We start from the raw sequence: 19498 nt of genomic DNA on the forward strand, positions 1-19498 counted from the left end.
GAAGGCTTTGCGGGCCGTCGCTCGGAGCGACCGGGGCCAGCCGCAGATCCTGGGAGATTCCCGGCTCTACGGTGTTGCCCATCGCTGCCCGCCGGTGGGTTTCGACCGCAACACATTCCGGCACGCCCGGTGGGACAATCTTCGACATCCACCGCATCGCCATCTACATCCGAGATGGCGGAAGGCACTCCGGTCAAGTACGAGGATCCGGCCGAGGAGCTCAAGAAGAAGCATGACGAGATCAAAGCAGTCCTCGAAGCCGACCTCATCAGCTCTTTCCACAGAACCCGCTCCCATGGCATCAGGTGGAAGGGGTTCTCACCTCAAGGCGCGCTCGATGGAGTGGACCTGTCCACCCCGTCAGAAGAACGCACCAGGTCGCTGCGTCAGGAGATCAACTTCAGGGTGGCTCATTCGCTGCACCGCCATTCTGAGAGCCTGGTGAACACTTTGGAGCGTGTCGCTCTGCGCGTGATCCAGGAAATCATGAGCCATCAGTATTCTCCGACAGGACCGGCTCTGGGGACTCACCGTGGAGAAAGGTTACTCCAGTCCCGTCAACCGCTGCCGTTCGCGTTGGCAGCACCAGAAGTGCCGATTTCACCGGCATCCGCCGTTAACATGGTGGAGCGCACTTACCCTGGAGGGTGCCAGCCAAGATTCTCGTTCGACATCAACATGATAGGGCTCGGGCACCACCCTGGTAAGGACAGAGACGAGGGCAGCTGCTCTCACAGCGAAGACAAGGGGGAAGCTGTTCCACGCGATCGGCCCCGACACCTCCAAAAAATCCTGGTTACAATCAAGATGAAGGCCGATTCCAGCGTTCGGCTCGCATTACCCGTACCACACGCTCTCCCTGTATTTGGTGTCGACCTCACAGGGGACGGAAAGCTAGGATATGGGTTTACATCGGCTGACGAACTAGAGGAAGTCGACATCGGTCCTGGGGATAAGCCGCGACCAACCTTTATCGGCAAGAAGTTAGATCCACATCTTAGGGGTCGGATGATAGCTTTGCTAAAAGAATACCCAGATTGCTTTGCATGGGATTACACAGAGATGCCAGGTTGGACAGGAGCATCATTGAACATCGGCTTCCCTTAAGAAAGGATTTCGGCCGTTCCAACAACGAGCACGTCGGATGAAGGCCGAAATCCCGGAAGAGGTCAAGAAAGAGATCGAGAAGATGTTGGCCGCTAGGTTCATCGAGCCATGCGGGTATGCTGAATGGATCTCCGATGATCGTTCTCGTAGAAAAGAAAGACGGCCGGTGGCGTGTGGCCATCGATTTCCGAGATCTTAACGAGCCACTCCAAAAGATGAGTATCCGATGCCTCGTGGCGTAAACATTGATCAATGCAGCTGCTGGCCACAAGGTGTTAAGCTTCATGGATGGCAACGCCGGCTATAACCGAGATCTTCATGGCTCCGGAAGATATACACAAGACCGCATTCGAGTGCCGGGGCGTAGGCTTGTTTGAATATGTGGTCATGACCTTTGGGTTGAAGAATGCCTGGTGCAACGTATCAAAGAGCCATGAATTATATATTTCACGATCTGATCGGCAAGTTGGTGGAAATCTACATCGATGACGTGGTAGTCAAGTCTGTCTCCATGGAGGGACACTTGAATGATTTGCAACGCATCCTAGACCGAACTCGGAAGTTTGGACTGAGAATGAATCCAAAGAAGTGTGCCTTTGGTGTGACGGCCGGTCAGTTCCTAGGATTTCTGGTTCATGAACGGGGAATTGAGATCGGCCTGAAAAGTCAGGAGGCAGTGCGTACCATGCAGCCGCCCACCACGAAGAAAGAGCTCCAACGCCTTATCGGCAAGATCAACTTCGTCCGACGATTCATCTCTAACTTGTCAGGACGAATTGAGCCGTTCATGGCCTGGTAAAGATTAAATCTGATGACGAGTTTCACTGGGGGGCAGAACAGCAGCAGGCGTTTGACGAGATTAAGCGGTATCTGACAACGCCGCTCGTGCTAGTCCCACCCCAACAAGACAGAGCCGTTCTATATCTACTTGTCGATAGGCTGACACGTCCATCGCTTCGGTGGTGGTGCAACTTTATGAGGGTGTTGAAAAGGTCGTCTTCTACCTCAGCAGAAGGATGTTGGACGCGGAGACAAGGTATCCTGAGGTCGAGAAGCTTTGCCTTTGCCTGTTCTTCACCTGCACCAAGCTCCACCACATCTTTTTGACGGCAGAGATCATCGTCATCTGCAAGTCAGACGTTGTCAAGCACATGCTGTCGGCCCCTGTTTTGAAAGGCCGGCTTGGTAAGTGGATGTTCGCGCTGACGGAGTTCGACCTTCGGTATCAGCCTGCGAAAGCAGTCAAGGGACAAGCGTTGGCCGATCTTATAGGCTGAGCGGATTAACACTAATATAGCGGCACTATCCGTGCGTGCGTGGGCTATGTTCTTCGATGGATCGGCTTGTGACGATGGTTGTGGCATCGGCATTACCGCTCGTGTCGCCTCGGGGGCAACATACTCTTTCGCCATCGGGCTATACGCCCTTGCACCAACAATGTTGCTTGAGTATGAGGCAGTTCGCAAGGGGATGGAGTTGCTTTTGGAAGCCGGGGCAGAGGCAGTGGAGCTTTTTGGAGACTCGAAGTTGGTGATCTCTCAACTCACGGAAGAATACAAGTGCGAGAGTGAATCACTTTTTCCATATTGGGTGGAGTGTCGTGAGCTGATGACACATTTTCGGTACATCAATTTCAATTGGGTCCCAAGGTCTCAGAATACCGATGCCAATGATCTCGCACAGATGGCGTCAGGGTACAAGGACATACCCGAGGGGTCAGAAGTTCAGGTGCAGTTCCTGGAACAGGATGACTGGAGAACCGATATCTTCAATTATTTGAAGGATTCGGCTCGGGGGGCACCCAAAAGGATAAGACACAAGGCTATGAAATATGTCCTTATAGGAGACGACATGTTCTACAGGACGTTGGAAGGGTTACTACTTAAATGCACGGGACCAAGCGAGTCTAATCGGCTCTTACATGAGGTGCATGAAGGCGCCTGTGGAACTCACCAATCGGCCCATAAGATGAAGTGGTTAATTAGGCGATCGGGGTTTTATTGGCCTACCATGCTTTGGAAGACTGCTTCAACTACTACAAGGGATGCCAAGCGTGTCAAATGTTCGGGAAAATCCAGATGGTACCCGCGTCAGCAATGAACCCCATCATCAAACCTTGGCCATTTCGAGGTTGGGGCATGAATATGATCGGCAAGATACACCCTCCGTCAAGCAAAAACCACGAGTGGATTCTGGCCATTATAGATTATTTCACCAAATGGGTGGAGGCCGTGCCCATGAAGAAAGTAAAATCGGAAGATGTTATCCAATTTGTCAAAGAACATGTCATTCATAGGTTCGGGATTTCCCAAACCATCACGACCGATGGAGGTTCGGTCTTTGTCTCTAAAGAATTCAGAAAGTTCTGCGATGACATGGGGATTAAGCTAATCCGATCGTCTCCATACTACGCTCAAGCCAACGGGCAAGCTGAAGCATCCAATCAAAGCCCGATCAAGCTGATTAAGAGGAAGATCGAGGAGAACCCCGGGGTGTGGCACGAGACGTTATCGAGGCTTTGTGGGCTTATCGCATGTCATGCCATGGAGCTATAAAGACTTCGCCGTACCAGCTTGTCTATGGGCGGGAGGCCGTATTACCTTGGGAGATTACGGCTGGGTCAAGACGTGTCACGTTTCGAATGACCCGACACCCGAGGAATATGCAACCACGATGAGTGACACTATTGAGGATGCAACGGAACTTAGACTTTGGTCGTTAGAGAAGATTAAAGAGAACAAAGCCGGGGTAGCTCGGGCATACAATAAAAAGGTAAGACCAAAGGAGTTTCAAGTTGGTGATCTAGTATGGGAAGCCGTGTTGCCACTAGGAACCGGGGATAAAGCATACGGCAAATGGTCTCCTAATTGGCACGGTCCTTACAAAGTCATCCAGGTTCTGAAGGGCAATGCCTACATGCTTGAACAGTTGGATGGTGTGAAGTTCCCAGTGGCCGTCAATGGCCAACATCTCAAGAAGTATTTCCCAAGCATGTGGGAGGATGGGCAGTGAGATATGGAGGCCGATTTTAAAATCGGCCAGTAAAAAAAAAATCACAGCCGATGTACAGACATCGACTTCAGTGTACAAGCATGAAGGGACGGCAGTATGCGTACAGCCGATGCACGGGCATCGACTTCAGAATAATAAAAGCCGATGCATTGTCATCGTTGGGATAAGTCATCCTAGTGGTTGTTGAGGAGTCCAATCTGCACATTTGAGATGGTTTGGACGGAAACTAGACCCGTTGGACCGTGTGGATAGGTAACGGCTTGGCCTCGAATCGCGGTTATAGTGCAAGCCGATGCCCTGTCATCGGCTCTTTGTACAGCGACTTCGTTTCGACAATCGGCAAAGTCGACAAGAAAGTAAGACTAATTGGGGAATACTCTCTTCATTAATAGTGGGATTTCTTACAAAGAAAGAGCCGATTGCTCGGGGAAGAAAGAACAAAAGCCGACTACTACTACTAGTCCCTAATCTAAGGGCCGTTGTTGCCCTCGTCGCCGTCATCACTGCCGCCGGCGCAGCTGCTGATAGGCTCCTCATCGCTGCTCCCGTAGCCTTCTACGGGAGCCTCGTCTTCCTCATCGTCGTCATCGCTGTCGTCGTCCCACCGAGCGCGGAGGCGCTTCGCCGGTGGGTAACCTTCGAGGAGTCGTCGTCGTCATCCTCCACCTCTTCCTCGGAGGAGGTGTAGTCGTCCCAGGAGAAGCGGTCGTCCTCGCTCTCCGCCTCCTCCTCCCCGTCGACGAGGAATCGGAGGTCGTCCTCTCCGTCGGTCAAGGATTTGTCATCCTCGGACCAGATGGAGGAATCGTGCTCCTCCTTGTCCCACGTCTTTGGGGCGAGGATGTCGTGCGCCGCCAACAAGCCCCACTCTGGCGTCGGCTCGCGGAAGGGAGATGATACATCAGAGAGGTTTGAGGAGGAGGAGGAGGAAGAAGACATGGCTACGGAGGAATGGGGGTTCTTTGCCGATGACTAGTATGGAGCAGGAGGGTGAAAGGGCGAACTGCTCGACGCGGTTAAATAAGGGATACAGTGGAGGTTCAATGCCACAGCAGTTTCCAAGGAAGTGGTGCCCAACAGAAGGAAAAAATAAATTGTCAGGCCACGCGGAGAAGTGGAGGAGGCAAGGCATCATGATGAAGGATACTGCAGCAGTTCTGCTCTGCCACGACATGACCCCTCGGAGGAAAAACAGAGTGGTTTTGAAATTATCATTACCAAAACCAGGGGGGCATGTGTTATCACCAGATTTTGGCCAAATCAGGAGATGGGCCGTAAGTGAGATGGGCTTGAAGGATATACGCGTAGAAGATCTCTGAAGCGGCCTGACACGAAGAAGTTGGGCTAAATTGCCCGTGATGTCCGTATTATAGTAGGTCGCATCTTAAATTAGAAGTTAGAGTTTTATCCGTGCACGGTTAGGTGCATGCCTGAATTAGAAAGTCCCCCGGACTATAAATATGTATCTAGGGTTTATGAAATAAACAACAACCAACGTTCACCACAAACCAATCTCGGCGCATCGCCAACTCCCCGTCTCGAGGGTTTCTTCCGGGTAAGCACCATGCTGCCTAGATCGCATCTTGCGATCTAGGCAGCACACGTTTATTCGTCGTTCATGCGTTGCTCGTACTGAAGCCTTTTTGATGGCGAGCAACGTAGTTATCATAGATGTTTTAGGGTTAGCATTGTTCTTCGTATCATATGCTATCGTCGTGCAACCCTTAGGCGTCTAGCCGCCCTTACGCCTGTCATGGGTGTAAGGGCGGCACCCCGCTTGATCATTGTTTAGTAGATCCGATCCGTTATGATTGCTCCTTGTTCTTCAAGGATTAGTTTAACATCTGCATGGTTAGGCCTTACAAAGGGTTGGAGGATCCAGCGGCGTGTAGGGTGTAGTTTGCTAGCCCTAGACAAGGATGTTCCGGGGATCAACCTCGTGTTGGTTTTTAGGCCCTGTCTAGGATCGTCTTACGATCACCGTACGCGAGCGCGAGGCCCAATCACGAGTAGGACGTTCCGATTATGCGGTGAAAACCCCAGATCGTAGTAGGTCGTTTTAGCTTTATCTTGATCAAGCAGGACCACCATCTGATCGTACACCTCGTACGTATCATGGGTGGATCGGCTCTTTGAGCCGATTCACGAGACAACTCGAGAGCCGATCGAGGCTCGTATTTAACGTTTACGTGTATGCCATGCAGGAAACTAAGCGAGGCATCATCCAACACCTTCCCGACCAGGTATAGGTCGGGTGGCACGCCCCTGCATCAGCATCGGACGTGTGCGCAGAAGGCTTTGCGGGCCGTCGCTCGGAGGGACCAGGGCCAGCCGCAGTCCTGGGAGATTCCCGGCTCTACGGTGTTGCCCGTCGCTGCCCGCCGGTGGGTTTCTGACCGCAACAACAATTCACTACAATATATTGCATCATACATCATGTTTGCCAAGAGATTACAAAGGGGGGTAATGAAGAGTTGTTGTATATGTTGATGAAGATGGTGCTGATGCCTTCACCGGAGGGGGGAGGAGTCCACCGAAGGCGATTCCGATAGCGTTCCCCCATCCGATCTCCACAGGTGGCGCCCTGCTAACTCTTTGTTTCTATGTTTTTGATCTACGGCACCGTTACCTCGATGAAACCCCTCAGGGTCGTATATATAGTAGTTTTTAGGTCAAAAGAAGTTTGTGGGCGAAAATATGAGGCGAAACGGAGGCTCGAGGCGAGAAAGAGGCCTGGTGGCGCGCCCAGAGGGGGAGGGCGCGCCACTGGCACTCTTTCCTAGCCTGTTAACCTCCTGGTGGCTCACTTCAGCTCATTTTGTTCGCCTGGAAATTTCCGAAGCGTGGCCCCTGACCATGCCCTTTTGGAGTATCGTAGCTCATGTAATGTAAAAAACGCCAAAAAGTGGCGTTTTCTGCTAGACAGAATTAGAACCGGAGGAGAGGGGATCGTTTAGAAAATCCCCTAAAACATCATAAAACATGGGAATAATATTATATAAGATGCAAAAATGGTAATATGTCGCAATAAAGTGCAAATTTCATGTATGCATTTTACATGCATCAGTTGCCTAGTCCAGCTTTAGTGGCCAGAGTGGTCCGGGTCAGGTTCGGCATAGCTAGCCATTCTGGGAAGCAGAAATCAAATCCCTTTCTTTGTGAGGGGAGAAATTTGGTATTATCCTTTTGTGCTCTTCCTCTATTATTGCCTCAATAGCTTTTGTATCTTTGGTGATATTTGAGAGTGAAGTTCTTGCCATTGCAGTTGCTGCATCGATTTGAGCTTTTCGCGGTGATACCTGGAGGTGGAAGTTCGTGACACATTTCCTTTGAGTGCTTGTACCCAGATCTTGTTCCTCTTGGATCTTTGAACCCTAGACAACTTTGTGACTTAGTGGTGTTCTCGGAGCCTCCAATTAAGTTGGGAATATTCATCAAGTGTGAGGCATTTGTGGCAATTATTTGGAAGTCTCCAATTAAGTTGTGAAGATTGCCCCAAACTTTTATGGGTTCGGTGACCACCCTCAAGGTTCAACAATGAATCAATAACTTCCTTTTTGGTGGAAAGGCTCGAGGAGCATACGATGATGCCTTCGTGGCTTTTGGGGAGCCTTGTGCCTCCACACCGCTCCAACAGAGAGTAGCTTTTGCAAGAGTGTGAACTTCGAGATACATGAGCGTCACCGCGCGCCTTGATTAGTTCTATAGCTGAGCTCTTTGCTTATGCACTTTACTTTGTGTTAGCCTCTGTGCTTAAAGGTATATAATTTTTTCTATCACATAGTGCTTGTCTTGCTTAGCATAAGTTGTTGGTGCACATAGGTGAACCCTAGTTATATAGGTTTTATGCTTGAAAAATTAATCGTTAGTTTTTATTCCATATTTATTCAAGCCATTATCGTAAAAGTCTTTAAACTGCCTATCACCCCTCTAGGTGGCATCTATGTCCCTTTTGGTGATTACTTGAGAGTCTCCAATTGTTGTGGAGATTGCCCCAAACTTGTGACTTTGTGGAGATCATTTGGGAGCCACCAATTGAGTTGTAGACTTTGCCCCACACTTGCACGGGTTTAATGACCACACTCAAGAGTGCCACGGTGGATCAAAGATTTCTCCTTCTATGGAAAGACTCGAGAAGAATAGACTGAACCATTATGTTATTTGGGGATTCTTGTGCTTTCACACCACTTCAACAAAGAGTAGCATCCGTAAGGCTTTGAACTTGGGACACATCATCGTCTCCGCGCTTCTCGGTTATCTCTTTACATGAGCTTCTTTATTTACGCACTTCACTTTGTGGTAGCATATGTGATTTAAATTATATATTTTGCTATCAAATTGTTTCATGCCATGAGTAGCGTAAGTTGTTGGTGCACATAGTTTGAGCTTAGCTTATATATGTTTTCTACCTGACAAATTAATCACTAGTTTTATTCCTCATTTTTTTAAGCTCATCTCGTAAAAAATTAAACCGCCTATTCACCATATATAGACGACATCCGTGTCCTTTCAAAGCTATCCAGAGGCACCACACTGTGTCACCCAAGTTTAAGTCCTCTTAGACGCAAATTTGTGTTCTTATTTCTTTTAAAGAAACGTTGTAAGAGCTCCCCCTACTGCATTCCTTTTAAAAAATAAGACACCACACTTGATGAAAGAAAATATGAAGTGACATTTTTTCATGCATGTTGCTACGTCATAGTTAATATCATCGCATTAATTGCTAAGTCTAAATATTCTAAATGATACACCTTGTAAAATGCTATTCCAATTAGTGATCGGTTTACACCGTAAATTTGTCTTGATAAAGGATTCAAACTTAGATCTCATCTTATTATGTTTTGAATGATATTGAATGAAACCGACACCAAGCTAATTTTAATTAGGCAAATGCACACAATTTTGAAATTATGTGACAACAATCTAGCATCTACTAACAAACAAATTATTTTAGCCCCGCAACCAAGTAGTGCATAACATATAAATATGTGTGAATAATCTTGGAAGTACCGACGACCATATTTTAATTGGGTAACTAAGTAGTGCATACTCTAACAAATATGTGATAATAATATGATAATTACTGATGAAAGCATACCAACATGAGATTTAGTTTCAAAAATATCTATGCGAGGGTGCCAAGGATTAAAATGGATAACCAATCGAGATAACGGTTTAAGAGATATAACTTAAAAATTCAAAATCATAAGGATTTTGGTGAAACATTTTTATTGTGCATGCAAGAAAGATGGAGAATGCCGCCCCTGTATGCATATGATAGAAACGGCATCACTGCCCTTCAATTAAATGTATCTTCTATAAATTACGCTGGTACTAACTTGGTTTGTTACTCCCTCTGTCCCGGTTTAAAAGGCTTGCACGCATCCCTATCAAGATCATTAATTTGATCAACATTATATAAATTATACAACATAAAAATTATATCATTAAAAAAAGAACATCCAAAATTTTGAATGATATATATTTTTATAACTTATACCTTGTATTACGTTGGTCAAATTTATGATTTAGATATATGCGCATAACCTGTAATCTACATATAAGAAAAGGCTAAAGATAGATAGTAAGCCTTCTCAGTAATCTCACGTTTTTCTTACCATCATCAAGGAAGGGAGGGGAAACGATTTCCAAGCAAAAAAATAGGATCTATAAAAGGGGTTAAATTCTGCTCTCCATTTTCATTTTCCTGTCCACGACTCCTGTAACACGTGACGAAAGAAAGACAACGGAAAAGAAGAGGAGAAGAGTGAGACCGACGCAACGCAACGCAACGCGGTCTCCGCCGTCTCCAACCTCTCGTCCCGTCCGCCTCCCAAATAAATCCAACCCATAAATTTTTTTTCTTCCGCCGCTGTGTCCGCCATTATTCCTCCGCGAGGAACGCCTCGAGGTGCCCGTGCTAGATCGGTGGCGCCTCCCTCCTCTCCGGAGAAAAAGTTCCCAGCCCGATTCTTGGGAGGGATTTCTCGCGCGCGGTCCGGTTTCTTGAGGTGAGCGTCCAATCCCATGCTTCTCTTGCTGTCCCGTCGATTTGCCGGCAGGGGCTTCGTGCCGGGATCGCGACGCGTCGCATTTCATCGAGAAATCGGCGGAGGGTGTTTGCTGGAGTAGCAGGATTTTGGGTCCTTTCAGAATTGGAGCTTTCCTTAATTGGTGCTAATTAATCGCATTTCAGCAATAGAGCAGGTTCTTGGATGAAACAGTGGGCATGGTAGTATCGAATCGGTGTGAAATTGTGTGTTGCTACACGCTGACCTGCCCCGGTCGAAATTCCGCAGGCATGCAGAGCCAGATCGTGTGCCATGGGTGCAGGAGCGTGCTACTCTACCCGAGAGGGGCGCCCAGCGTGTGCTGCGCGGTGTGCCATGCCGTCACCAGCGCGCCTCCTCCAGGTAATTTAATTTAACACCAAACATTGACTCTGGAAGGAATTAGAGGAAAACAAAGATCGTGTGTTGTTCAATTCTGTTCGATGATGGTCTGGATGATATGCTATATATGTGGTGTGTAACATTTAGGGCGCTTGCTAGGATGAATGGGGTAAGGAAATGAAGGACACACCTCACATAGCAATTGTGTATAGCCTAAGATAGTAGATTCCTGTAATGTGCTGCCCATTTCTGGGTTTGATTCTGCTAGCTTACCAGGCCATGCATCCATCATGGTTCTCGTTGTTTCGTGAATCACTGATGTATCATTTGGCTTGCTCCCAAAAGAAATGCCAAGTTTGATCGGAGTGATGTGGGGGTCAGAAGAAAATGCCAAGTTTCACATCGCAGACCTGTGTTTTTTTTCTTCCCATTTCACGTTTTCTAAGTCCTGCAGTCCAAAGAGCCCTACATTTGAATGTAAATGTTATCAGGTCTCTATGACATGTTGGTGGTGTGTTATAGAGGTAACGATATCAGTGCCAGTTTTTTTTTCGAAATGGGGATTAAAACCCCGGCTTCTGCATCATGATGATGCACATGTCCTTTTATCAGTGCCAGTTAGGATGCTAATATGTCATTTTGCATGACTGGTGGCAGAAGGATGAGCTTTTCCCTTCCATATAATATATGACCAGTCTACCTACTTTTGTGTGGGTATTTTGAACCCTCTTATGGAAGCCCCCCTTACAAATTAGTCTTTTGTTTAATCCATATTGGTTTGTCTTAGCAAAATTGGGTAAGCTGATAGAGCTTTTTTTTTAAATTCCTAGCTGTCATTGCTTAAATCGTCTTGTTGTCTACATTAGACACACAGCAAACCTTCTCTGCCTCATATTTTGACTGTATATTCTGTTTTGCCATGTAAGATGCCTCTCCCTTGCTTGCTCTGGGCAGCTTTATCCTTCACGTGCTTGTTCTATCTTTTAAGATTTCTCACCGTATAGCAAGTACAGTGGTAGTAATTTACAATGTTATGTTGTTGATTAAAAGGGACAACTCATGTATTCAAATTGAACTGATCTTTTAGTGCTAGCTTTGTAGCTGCATACTATTCTGAGCTCTTGGTTTGTTGATAGTGCTTCAAACATCTAGTTGACATGCTTATATGAAAGGATAAATAAATTTCTTCTGCAGGAATGGAGATGGCTCAGCTTATATGTGTCGGTTGTCGAACCTTGTTGATGTATACTCGCAATGCAAGTACCGTCAGATGCTCATGTTGTGATACAGTCAATCTTGCCAGACCAGCACCGCCAGGTACTGATGTATGTGTTCAATTATTTTGTAGACCCTTGAGCTTGTAAGTTGAATTGGTAGTCTCATGGGCATGTTACCATACATGAGTGGAATATATGTTCTACAAACTCAGAAAGGGTTACTCAGGCACAAAACCCTGGAGAGCAAAATGGATGCTACAAGACCCTACAAAGTATTGTCATTAACAGAAACTTTTTACGTGTTGAAATCGGCTGATTTTCTAGTATGTTTGACCACAGCAGTTTCACAATGTCTCTAGCTATAGTTAAGATCTAGTATTTGTGAGCCAATTATATTGAGACCTATAGTTCATTGATGCTTGTTTTGTTTTTATAAAGCAAAATCCGCATCATTGACTTCTTGGTCATAGAGTGAAGACCAGCCTTAAAACTCAGCTCACCATTAAGAAATAAATTATTGACATCAAGCTCAGAGACAGACCAGTGACGATAAACCACAACAAGAAGAGTGAGGACAGTGGTCATGAGAGCCATAGGAGCAAATGTCCATATGCCACAAGACAAGCCTTGTTGCGTTCAAGAGAGCCATCCCTGGTCTTAACCTTGTAGACCCACTTACAAGTGATGGGACAGATATGCAGAGGAAAAGAGACAAGATCCGACGTGCTGGTGTGCTCAGGGCAGCTAGCTCCTTTGCCATGTTATGCTGCCATTCCGGATGGACAATGACACCGTGGTGAAAAGTCGGCTCGAGAAGAGCAGCACCAGTGAAACCCAAGTGGTCAATAGCCCAGACACGGAATGGCGTGAGGCCATAGGTAGGAGGAGGTAGCGCATCAGGAGATCCCTCACTAAGTGAAAGAGGCACACCGAAAGGAGGTGGTGCAACCAGGGAAGATGACTCATCAAGAGAAGATTGCGCATCAGGAGAAGATGCCTCACTATGGGAAAGATGCACATCAAAAGGAGGCAGTCGAACCGGAGAAGATGACTTATCAAGAGAAGATGGTGCATCAGGAGAAGATGGCTCACCAGAAAGTGGCGCATCAGGAGAAGAAGGTGCATTAAGAGAAGACAGTGCATCAGGAGAAGATGGTGGCGGCAGTGGGTAGAAGAGGATGATGCAGACTCTAGAGGCCAGGTGGGTTGGTTGATCCAATCTGGAGCATGGAAATTGGAAACGTGCGGCGGCACGCCAGGGCAGGACGTACGGTGGTGCGTCGAGGCAGTAGAGCCGGCAGGCGGCGCGTCGGTGCAGAGGAAAAGCTGGCAGTGCGGAAAGAGCATGATAGGGCATGCGTGTAGTGGAAAGAGACCCTGGATGCTCTGATATCATGTGAAGAAATATGCAACATGTATTTCCGGAAGGCCAAGGCCCAAGGGCTAGTTATAACAATGGGGGATAGAACATCCTATACAGGCACTTTAGTATATATATCTCTAACAGTATCATGCGCTTTGTGGATTTGGCAATGTATGTTCCTGAAAAGTTGACATGTATTGTTTGTCCCTGTTACCGTTGTGCGTGTGCAAGGACTGTGTTTTTTCTACAGTGCTATTAACCTAATCTGACCAAGGAAGATATAAAAATTATAAGGACAATAAAATGCTAACATTTTAGCATGTTCTCTCCTTCTCTGTTGTTCTGTCTCCTCTCATGTTTAAGCTACCTTTGTGTGTGCGCACATGTTGTGTATCATATGTGTTCTACTTATCTGCTCTCCACTTCATGGATTCTGTTTGTTCATATGCAGTGAGTAGTATAGCTCATGTGAACTGCGGCCAGTGCCAGACGGTGTTAATGTATCCATACGGAGCATCTTCAGTAAAATGCGCTATCTGCAATTTCATTACAAATATTGGGGTATGTCAACTTCTTCCTTGGATATCTCCATGCTGCTTGGTCAAATGCTCAGTGAAACTGGCTGACTTTAGACTATTTACTGTCTTAATCCCAGATGAATACCATAAGACCGTTGCCACATACAATGCCTGCACCAAACGGAACTTCATATAATGTCCCATCGACTTCTGCGGTATGTCCAAAATCATGAGCTCTTCCAGCATTCACAGTGAAAATCCAAGTTGATTTGCCTCTTCTAATTCCTCTTTTCGTCATCTTTTTGGCAGCCGTCCACTCAATCACAGAATGTAACCGTGGTTGTCGAAAATCCAATGACAGTAGATGACAAGGGAAAATTGGTAAGCTGCATCTACATTTCACTATCGCCTGTCAATTGGGTAGCATGTGTATTTGCATTGCATTCCCCAGTGAAGCTATTCTGCATGGTCACACTGCCTGTTAATATCTATGCAGGTGAGCAACGTCGTGGTCGGGGTAACGTCTGGTGGGAAAAAGTAGCAAAATATGTCGGCAGCACACAAGTGTGGCCCTGTTCTATGTGTTTATAATCTGGAGTTGGAAACACTTTGTACTATACCCTTGTCGGGCGATGTATCAATCTGTTGCTCAGAAGCAAGAAATATCCGAAGAGCATAAAGATGTTTTGTGCCCGACAAAAAAGAAAAAAAAAAGTGCGGGAGTGCGAACTGAGAAAACTGCAAAAACTGTAGTTTGTTTACACCTTGATTCTTTTGTATGTAACATATGGGACCTCCCTGTGTGATCAAATTCCTGCCCTGATTAAGGGGCCTCTCTCATCCTCGATGAATAACAGCAGATAACTTTGCACATGGCTGGCTCCAGCTGTTGATGATTTAGTGAACGGTAATTATTGTGATGACTAATTCTTTGAAGGATAAATACGTACTACATGTATACATCAGAAGTGTAAAATCAACTATTGGTCAAGGGACAACGTGTAATTGCGGTTGCATTGTACGTGTAATAGTACCTGTGGGTATTTATTTACACATTGCACGTTACGAAAGTACTGGTCAAGGGACCTTGTGAATAGGTGCAGTTACTGTTGATGGTAAGAGGACAAGTTGTGATGTTGGAATGTAGTTTCTGAATGATGTTTCACCTGTACTGTTATGTACAGTAATAATCAGGACTTTATACATTGATAATCGCAGAAGCACAAAACTCCAAATTAGATGGTTTGTTACAAAAGTGCGTGGTTAAATTTTTGTGACTACGGATATTGTTATTGAGATATGTCAAAAGAAAATTGATCTTGTTGTTTTTTTCTGCTGTTAACAAGTCCTTCATTTGGGGGTGATCTGCACTACATTTTGAACTTGTTGGTTAAAAAATAAAAAAGAGTTATCGTGTATTGAGAAAGCTTGCCTTATTTTAATTTTGAGAGTAAGAAATGAATAATATATTTTTCAATGAAGCGACAAAAAGTTGGGGTGAGAGAGGCTCGAACTCTCGACCTCAGGATCACTCGCTTTAGCTATGAGACCTACGCGCTAGCCAACTGCGCCACCACCCCGTTGTGATATGTTACTCATGTGTCCATATTTGTTGGCGCGCACATTTTCAGCAAGGTTAAATCCACATTATTCTTGTTAGCTGTACCTAACAAGGAAAATGATATCCTTTCCAAGTGAAGTGTGCCACATTTTGCACCCACTTCACATTCCTTCTCTCACACAAGAGATGCAAACTCCTGAAAAACAATTCTTCTTTGACACTTCACTTTCTACTCCTATCACAAGTTTCAAACAACTCTTATAAAAAACTTCTTTTCTTGACTAATCAACTGAGCTTACACGAGAAGCAGAAACAGCTATCCCATGAAGTGTTTTGAAGTTTTGCAAGTAACCCAAACTTGCAAGATCTGATCAGCTAAAGTTTGGGACAAAAATGGCCACCGTGCGTCAGCAGCATATATAATGTCCACCCAAAATCCCAGTCGAATCATCCAAAATCTCCTAAACTCAATGGACACTGAGCATGGAAACAAGCCCTCTGAAAATTCTTCAGAACCCTGCACAGTCCAGCAAGTGAAGCACAAGCTCACCGGCCTGCATCCGACCCTGCTGCGAGCATCGGCCCTCTCGGCGTCGACGGTGGCGGCTGTGGTCATGGGGCTCAACAAGCAGTCCTACACCGCAGTGGTGGCAATTGTGGGCACCAAGCCACTCAAACAAACCTTCACTGCGCAGTTCAAGGACACTCCTGCATTTGTGTAGGTCCACTTTCCTATTTACCATCCTCTGTCGAATTTATCGACGCCGTCATTCCGGTGACTGGTTCTTGTTTCTGCAGGTACTTCGTCATAGCCAATGCTATTGCCAGTCTGTATAACCTAGTGGTAGTTCTCGTTGTGAGGCGCCTTGTGCAGGGAAGGGTCCAGCGTTTGGTACTACTGGTGCACATGACTGACATGGTGACTTCAGTTTCCTTATCACGTTCATCAGTTAAATTAAATGCCACTTGACAATCTTAAATCTTATGCAGTAGTAATTTCGCACTTTCATCATAGAACCCTTGGCACCTATTCCCTCAGAATAATAATGTATATTCTACTTGAATGTAATTGCTGTGATTAAATGCCACTTGACAATCTTACTTGCAGAAAATCTTATGCAGTAGTAATTTCGCACTTTCATCATAGAACCCTTGGCTAGCTATTCCTTCAGAATAATGATGATATTCTACTTGAATGTAATTGCTGAGAGATTCAAAATACAATGTAATTGGTCATTTACAATCACGCTGCATAATCTCCTGCAGGTTCTCGAAAAAAAAAACAGCCAAATCTGATCAGAGAACTGATATTTGGAGCCTTCTGAAGGTGTTACTATAAAAATACAGCACTCAATCTAATCAAGAATCTTCTGCATCTATAAAAAGACAGCACTCAATCTAATCAAGAATCTCTTGCAACTATCCAGAACCAGTGGCTTGAGTGAAAAATGCTGGTGCTGTACTTGTATAGACACCTTGTAATACTGTAGCATATCTAGCAAAAACTTCAAACAAGTGTCTGATTGACAGCAACACATGCTATTTTGTTGAGTCCTCCTCCTGTTTGTCCATGTCCCAGGTCATCATGGTTCTATTGGCCACCGGTGCCGCAACAGCAGCCTCGATGGCCGAGTTAGGAAAGAACGGCAACCTGCATGCGCATTGGAACCCGCTATGCAACAAGTTCGGTTCCTTCTGCGCCCGTGGAGGCATGTCGATCGTGTCCTCGTTCGTCGGCGTCGCGCTCATGCTGGCCATAAACCTGCTCTACGCCGCAGCCAACTCTCCCCGTGGCGCCGTCGTCGCAGGAGGCCAATGAGCAGTCCTCATCTCAGACAGCCCAAAAGTACAGTGCTAATGCCATGTCATGTGAAATGGCAGTCAGCCAATCTGGTGCATGTGGGAGCTGCCGTGATATTTGCTGAAGATGGCATGAAGCTGTATCACCTTGCCTGGCCTGAAATGCGCAGGCACATAAAACCCAGTTGGTTATGGGGTATCTTAATTGGATCAGCTCTTACATAGATTAAGTGGTTGCGCCATTATACCCTACCACTTTGTGGTTGCAAATTAGTACTTACAACTGTCCCAGCATTTGGATGCATTTCCTCAATGGACGATACGTTGCATCAATTTGGATGTATGTCTGGTGAGGCCTGGTCTTTCAAGACTGTTTGTACCTGTTGTACTGCATGTAGCTTTTGTTTTTATTACCTGAACAGTGAAGTTGTTTGGGATTGCTTGGGATGATTCATCCAGCACCAGCCATGCTTATGCGCTCAATGAGGAAAAAATTCAGAGTTTTTTTTTTTTTTGATAAAGGATGCTTTATTACTTTTGGGAAGCAATTACATTCAGCCTCTGCATAACCAGGATGCACACAGCCGTTTATGATAGTCAAGTCTAGAATAAAAAGATGTAAAACTAGAAATTAGGCGAAATACATATCGGATCGATAAAATGTAAAACGCCTATGATGGGGGTGGGGCTTCAATCCGTAGACTATGCTGCCACCCATGTAGGAAAAAGTATCCCTCGCCGTAGCCTCCAATCGTGTACGGACCTCCGTAAATAGGTCTCGGTTCTCCATACGCTGAAGAGGCAACCACGAACGAAGAATCCCCGTACATCTCGTAGATAACCTGCAACAAAGAGGAGTTAATGTCGTTAAAAATCTTGTCATTTCTACTCAGCCAAAGCGCCCGGATTATCGCTAGCGCCCTCACCCTAAGAAGCAACTTGAACCTTGAATCTATACCATGAAGCCAATTACCAAAGACATTGGCCACACTAGTGGGAGGATACAAGGTAGACGCTTACTTGGATGACAGACCAAATAGATCTCGCAAACTGGCATTGGAAGAATAGGTGTTTAATAGTTTCATCATGATGACAAAAAACACATCTAGAGCTTCCTTGCCAATTCCGCTTAACAAGATTATCTTTGGTGAGGATGACTCCTCGACGAAGGTACCATCCAAAAATTTTGATTTTTAGCGGTATCTTCATCTTCCAAATTTTCTTATTATTATCAACTCGGTAAATCAGAATGGATTATGGCATTGTATAATGATTTCACCGAGAAAGAGCCATCTACATGTAAATTCCACCTAAATTCATCTCGGTTCCGGTGATAGAATAACATCCCCCAACCTATGAATTAAAGCATTCCATGCCTCTAGCCTTTGCCCGATCAAAACGCGTCGAAACGTCACATTCGGTGGAGAGGTGGCCATCACCGTGGCAATGGTATCTCCCTTGCGACGAACGATACTATACAGCAGCAGGATACTGTTCACTTAAGGGTGCATTGTCCAACCAAGCATCCTCCCGTAACCGTATCTCGTGCCCCATTCTTAATTGAGAAAGTACCATGACGAAAAAAGTCATTTTTCGACGCCATTAGACCAGCCCAGAAGTGTGAATCACCAGGTTTCCAAACCACTTGGGATAACGTCTTGGAGCCGATATACTTTCTTCGGAGTATAGTTTGCCAGATCCCGTCCTCGGTAAGGAGCTTGAAAAGCCATTTACCTAGCAGAGCTGTGTTTTTGACTTCTAAGTCATGAACACCAAGCCCGCCTTGATCTTTAGGACTACAAACTACACTCCATTTAACCAGTCGATACTTCTTTTTCTCACTATCTCCTTGCCAAAAGAATCTGGATCGATAATAATCGAAGTTTGTGCAGTAACTCCTTTTGGCAAAAGGAAGAAAGATAACATATACAAGTACCATGTTTGTCAGCACCGAATTAATGAGTACCAATCTTCCTCCTGCAGATAGTAATTTGCCTTTCCAACTACTAAGGCGCTTCTGTAGTCTTTCCTCTACTATTTTCCATTCAGCGATCGTGAGTCTCCGATAATGAATCGGAATACCCAGATAGCGAATGGGAAAAAGGCCTTGCCCGCAACCGAACAACTCTTTATAAAGAGCTGTATCATTTTGGGCATCACCGAAACAGAACAATTCACTTTTATGGAAATTAATTTTTAATCCCGATAGTTGCTCAAAAGCTACCAAAATTAATTTCAGGTTCTGAGCTTTTTCGAGATCATGATCCATAAACAGAATTGTATAAAAAAAAAAAATTCAGAGTTGGTCAGTTGATGTAGATTTGTCAGCATGCATGTCAGTCTATGAGGATGCTCAAGAAACAAATTCAGTCAACATGCAACGAGGAGCTAAGTGATGGCCCTTGGTTCAGCACATCAGCCTAAACAATCTATTCAAATCACAGGCCTAGATATGTTCATCATATGCTGGGGTGACCATTTGTGTAAGAAAATGTTGGACTGAGATGGTTTTCTTTCACAAAAAAATC

At 45.6% G+C, this 19498-nt stretch overlaps 2 protein-coding genes and 1 non-coding gene across 4 annotated transcripts; 2 read left to right on the forward strand and 1 right to left on the reverse strand.

The window, feature by feature from the left end:
* Window positions 1-9893: 9893 nt before the first annotated feature.
* On the forward strand, window positions 9894-14679 carry LOC124652586 (protein LOL2-like). 2 transcript variants are annotated; one of them, XM_047191623.1, is made up of 7 exons: window positions 9894-10130; window positions 10316-10532; window positions 11706-11828; window positions 13543-13652; window positions 13747-13824; window positions 13919-13990; window positions 14106-14679. In XM_047191623.1, exons 2-7 carry the CDS (start codon window positions 10349-10351, stop codon window positions 14148-14150), a joined length of 612 nt encoding a protein of 203 aa, XP_047047579.1. In that variant the 5' UTR covers window positions 9894-10130; window positions 10316-10348; the 3' UTR covers window positions 14151-14679. The 2 variants fall into 2 exon arrangements, with proteins under 2 accessions (XP_047047579.1, XP_047047580.1); XM_047191624.1 differs by having other exon boundaries at window positions 9895-10130; window positions 10419-10532.
* A 423-nt stretch (window positions 14680-15102) lies between these two features.
* Window positions 15103-15189, reverse strand: TRNAM-CAU. Its single transcript is given in 2 exon segments — window positions 15103-15138; window positions 15152-15189. It is a non-coding gene; the product is annotated as a tRNA-Met (tRNA).
* A 451-nt stretch (window positions 15190-15640) lies between these two features.
* On the forward strand, window positions 15641-16989 carry LOC124656312 (CASP-like protein 1B2). The gene is made up of 3 exons (XM_047195081.1): window positions 15641-15888; window positions 15969-16089; window positions 16750-16989. The coding sequence occupies exons 1-3, from the start codon at window positions 15641-15643 to the stop codon at window positions 16987-16989; spliced, it is 609 nt and encodes a 202-aa protein (XP_047051037.1).
* Window positions 16990-19498: the final 2509 nt, after the last annotated feature.

This window comes from Lolium rigidum, chromosome 5 (assembly GCF_022539505.1).
Source record: "Lolium rigidum isolate FL_2022 chromosome 5, APGP_CSIRO_Lrig_0.1, whole genome shotgun sequence".
In the NCBI taxonomy this organism is placed as follows: Eukaryota; Viridiplantae; Streptophyta; class Magnoliopsida; order Poales; family Poaceae; genus Lolium; species Lolium rigidum.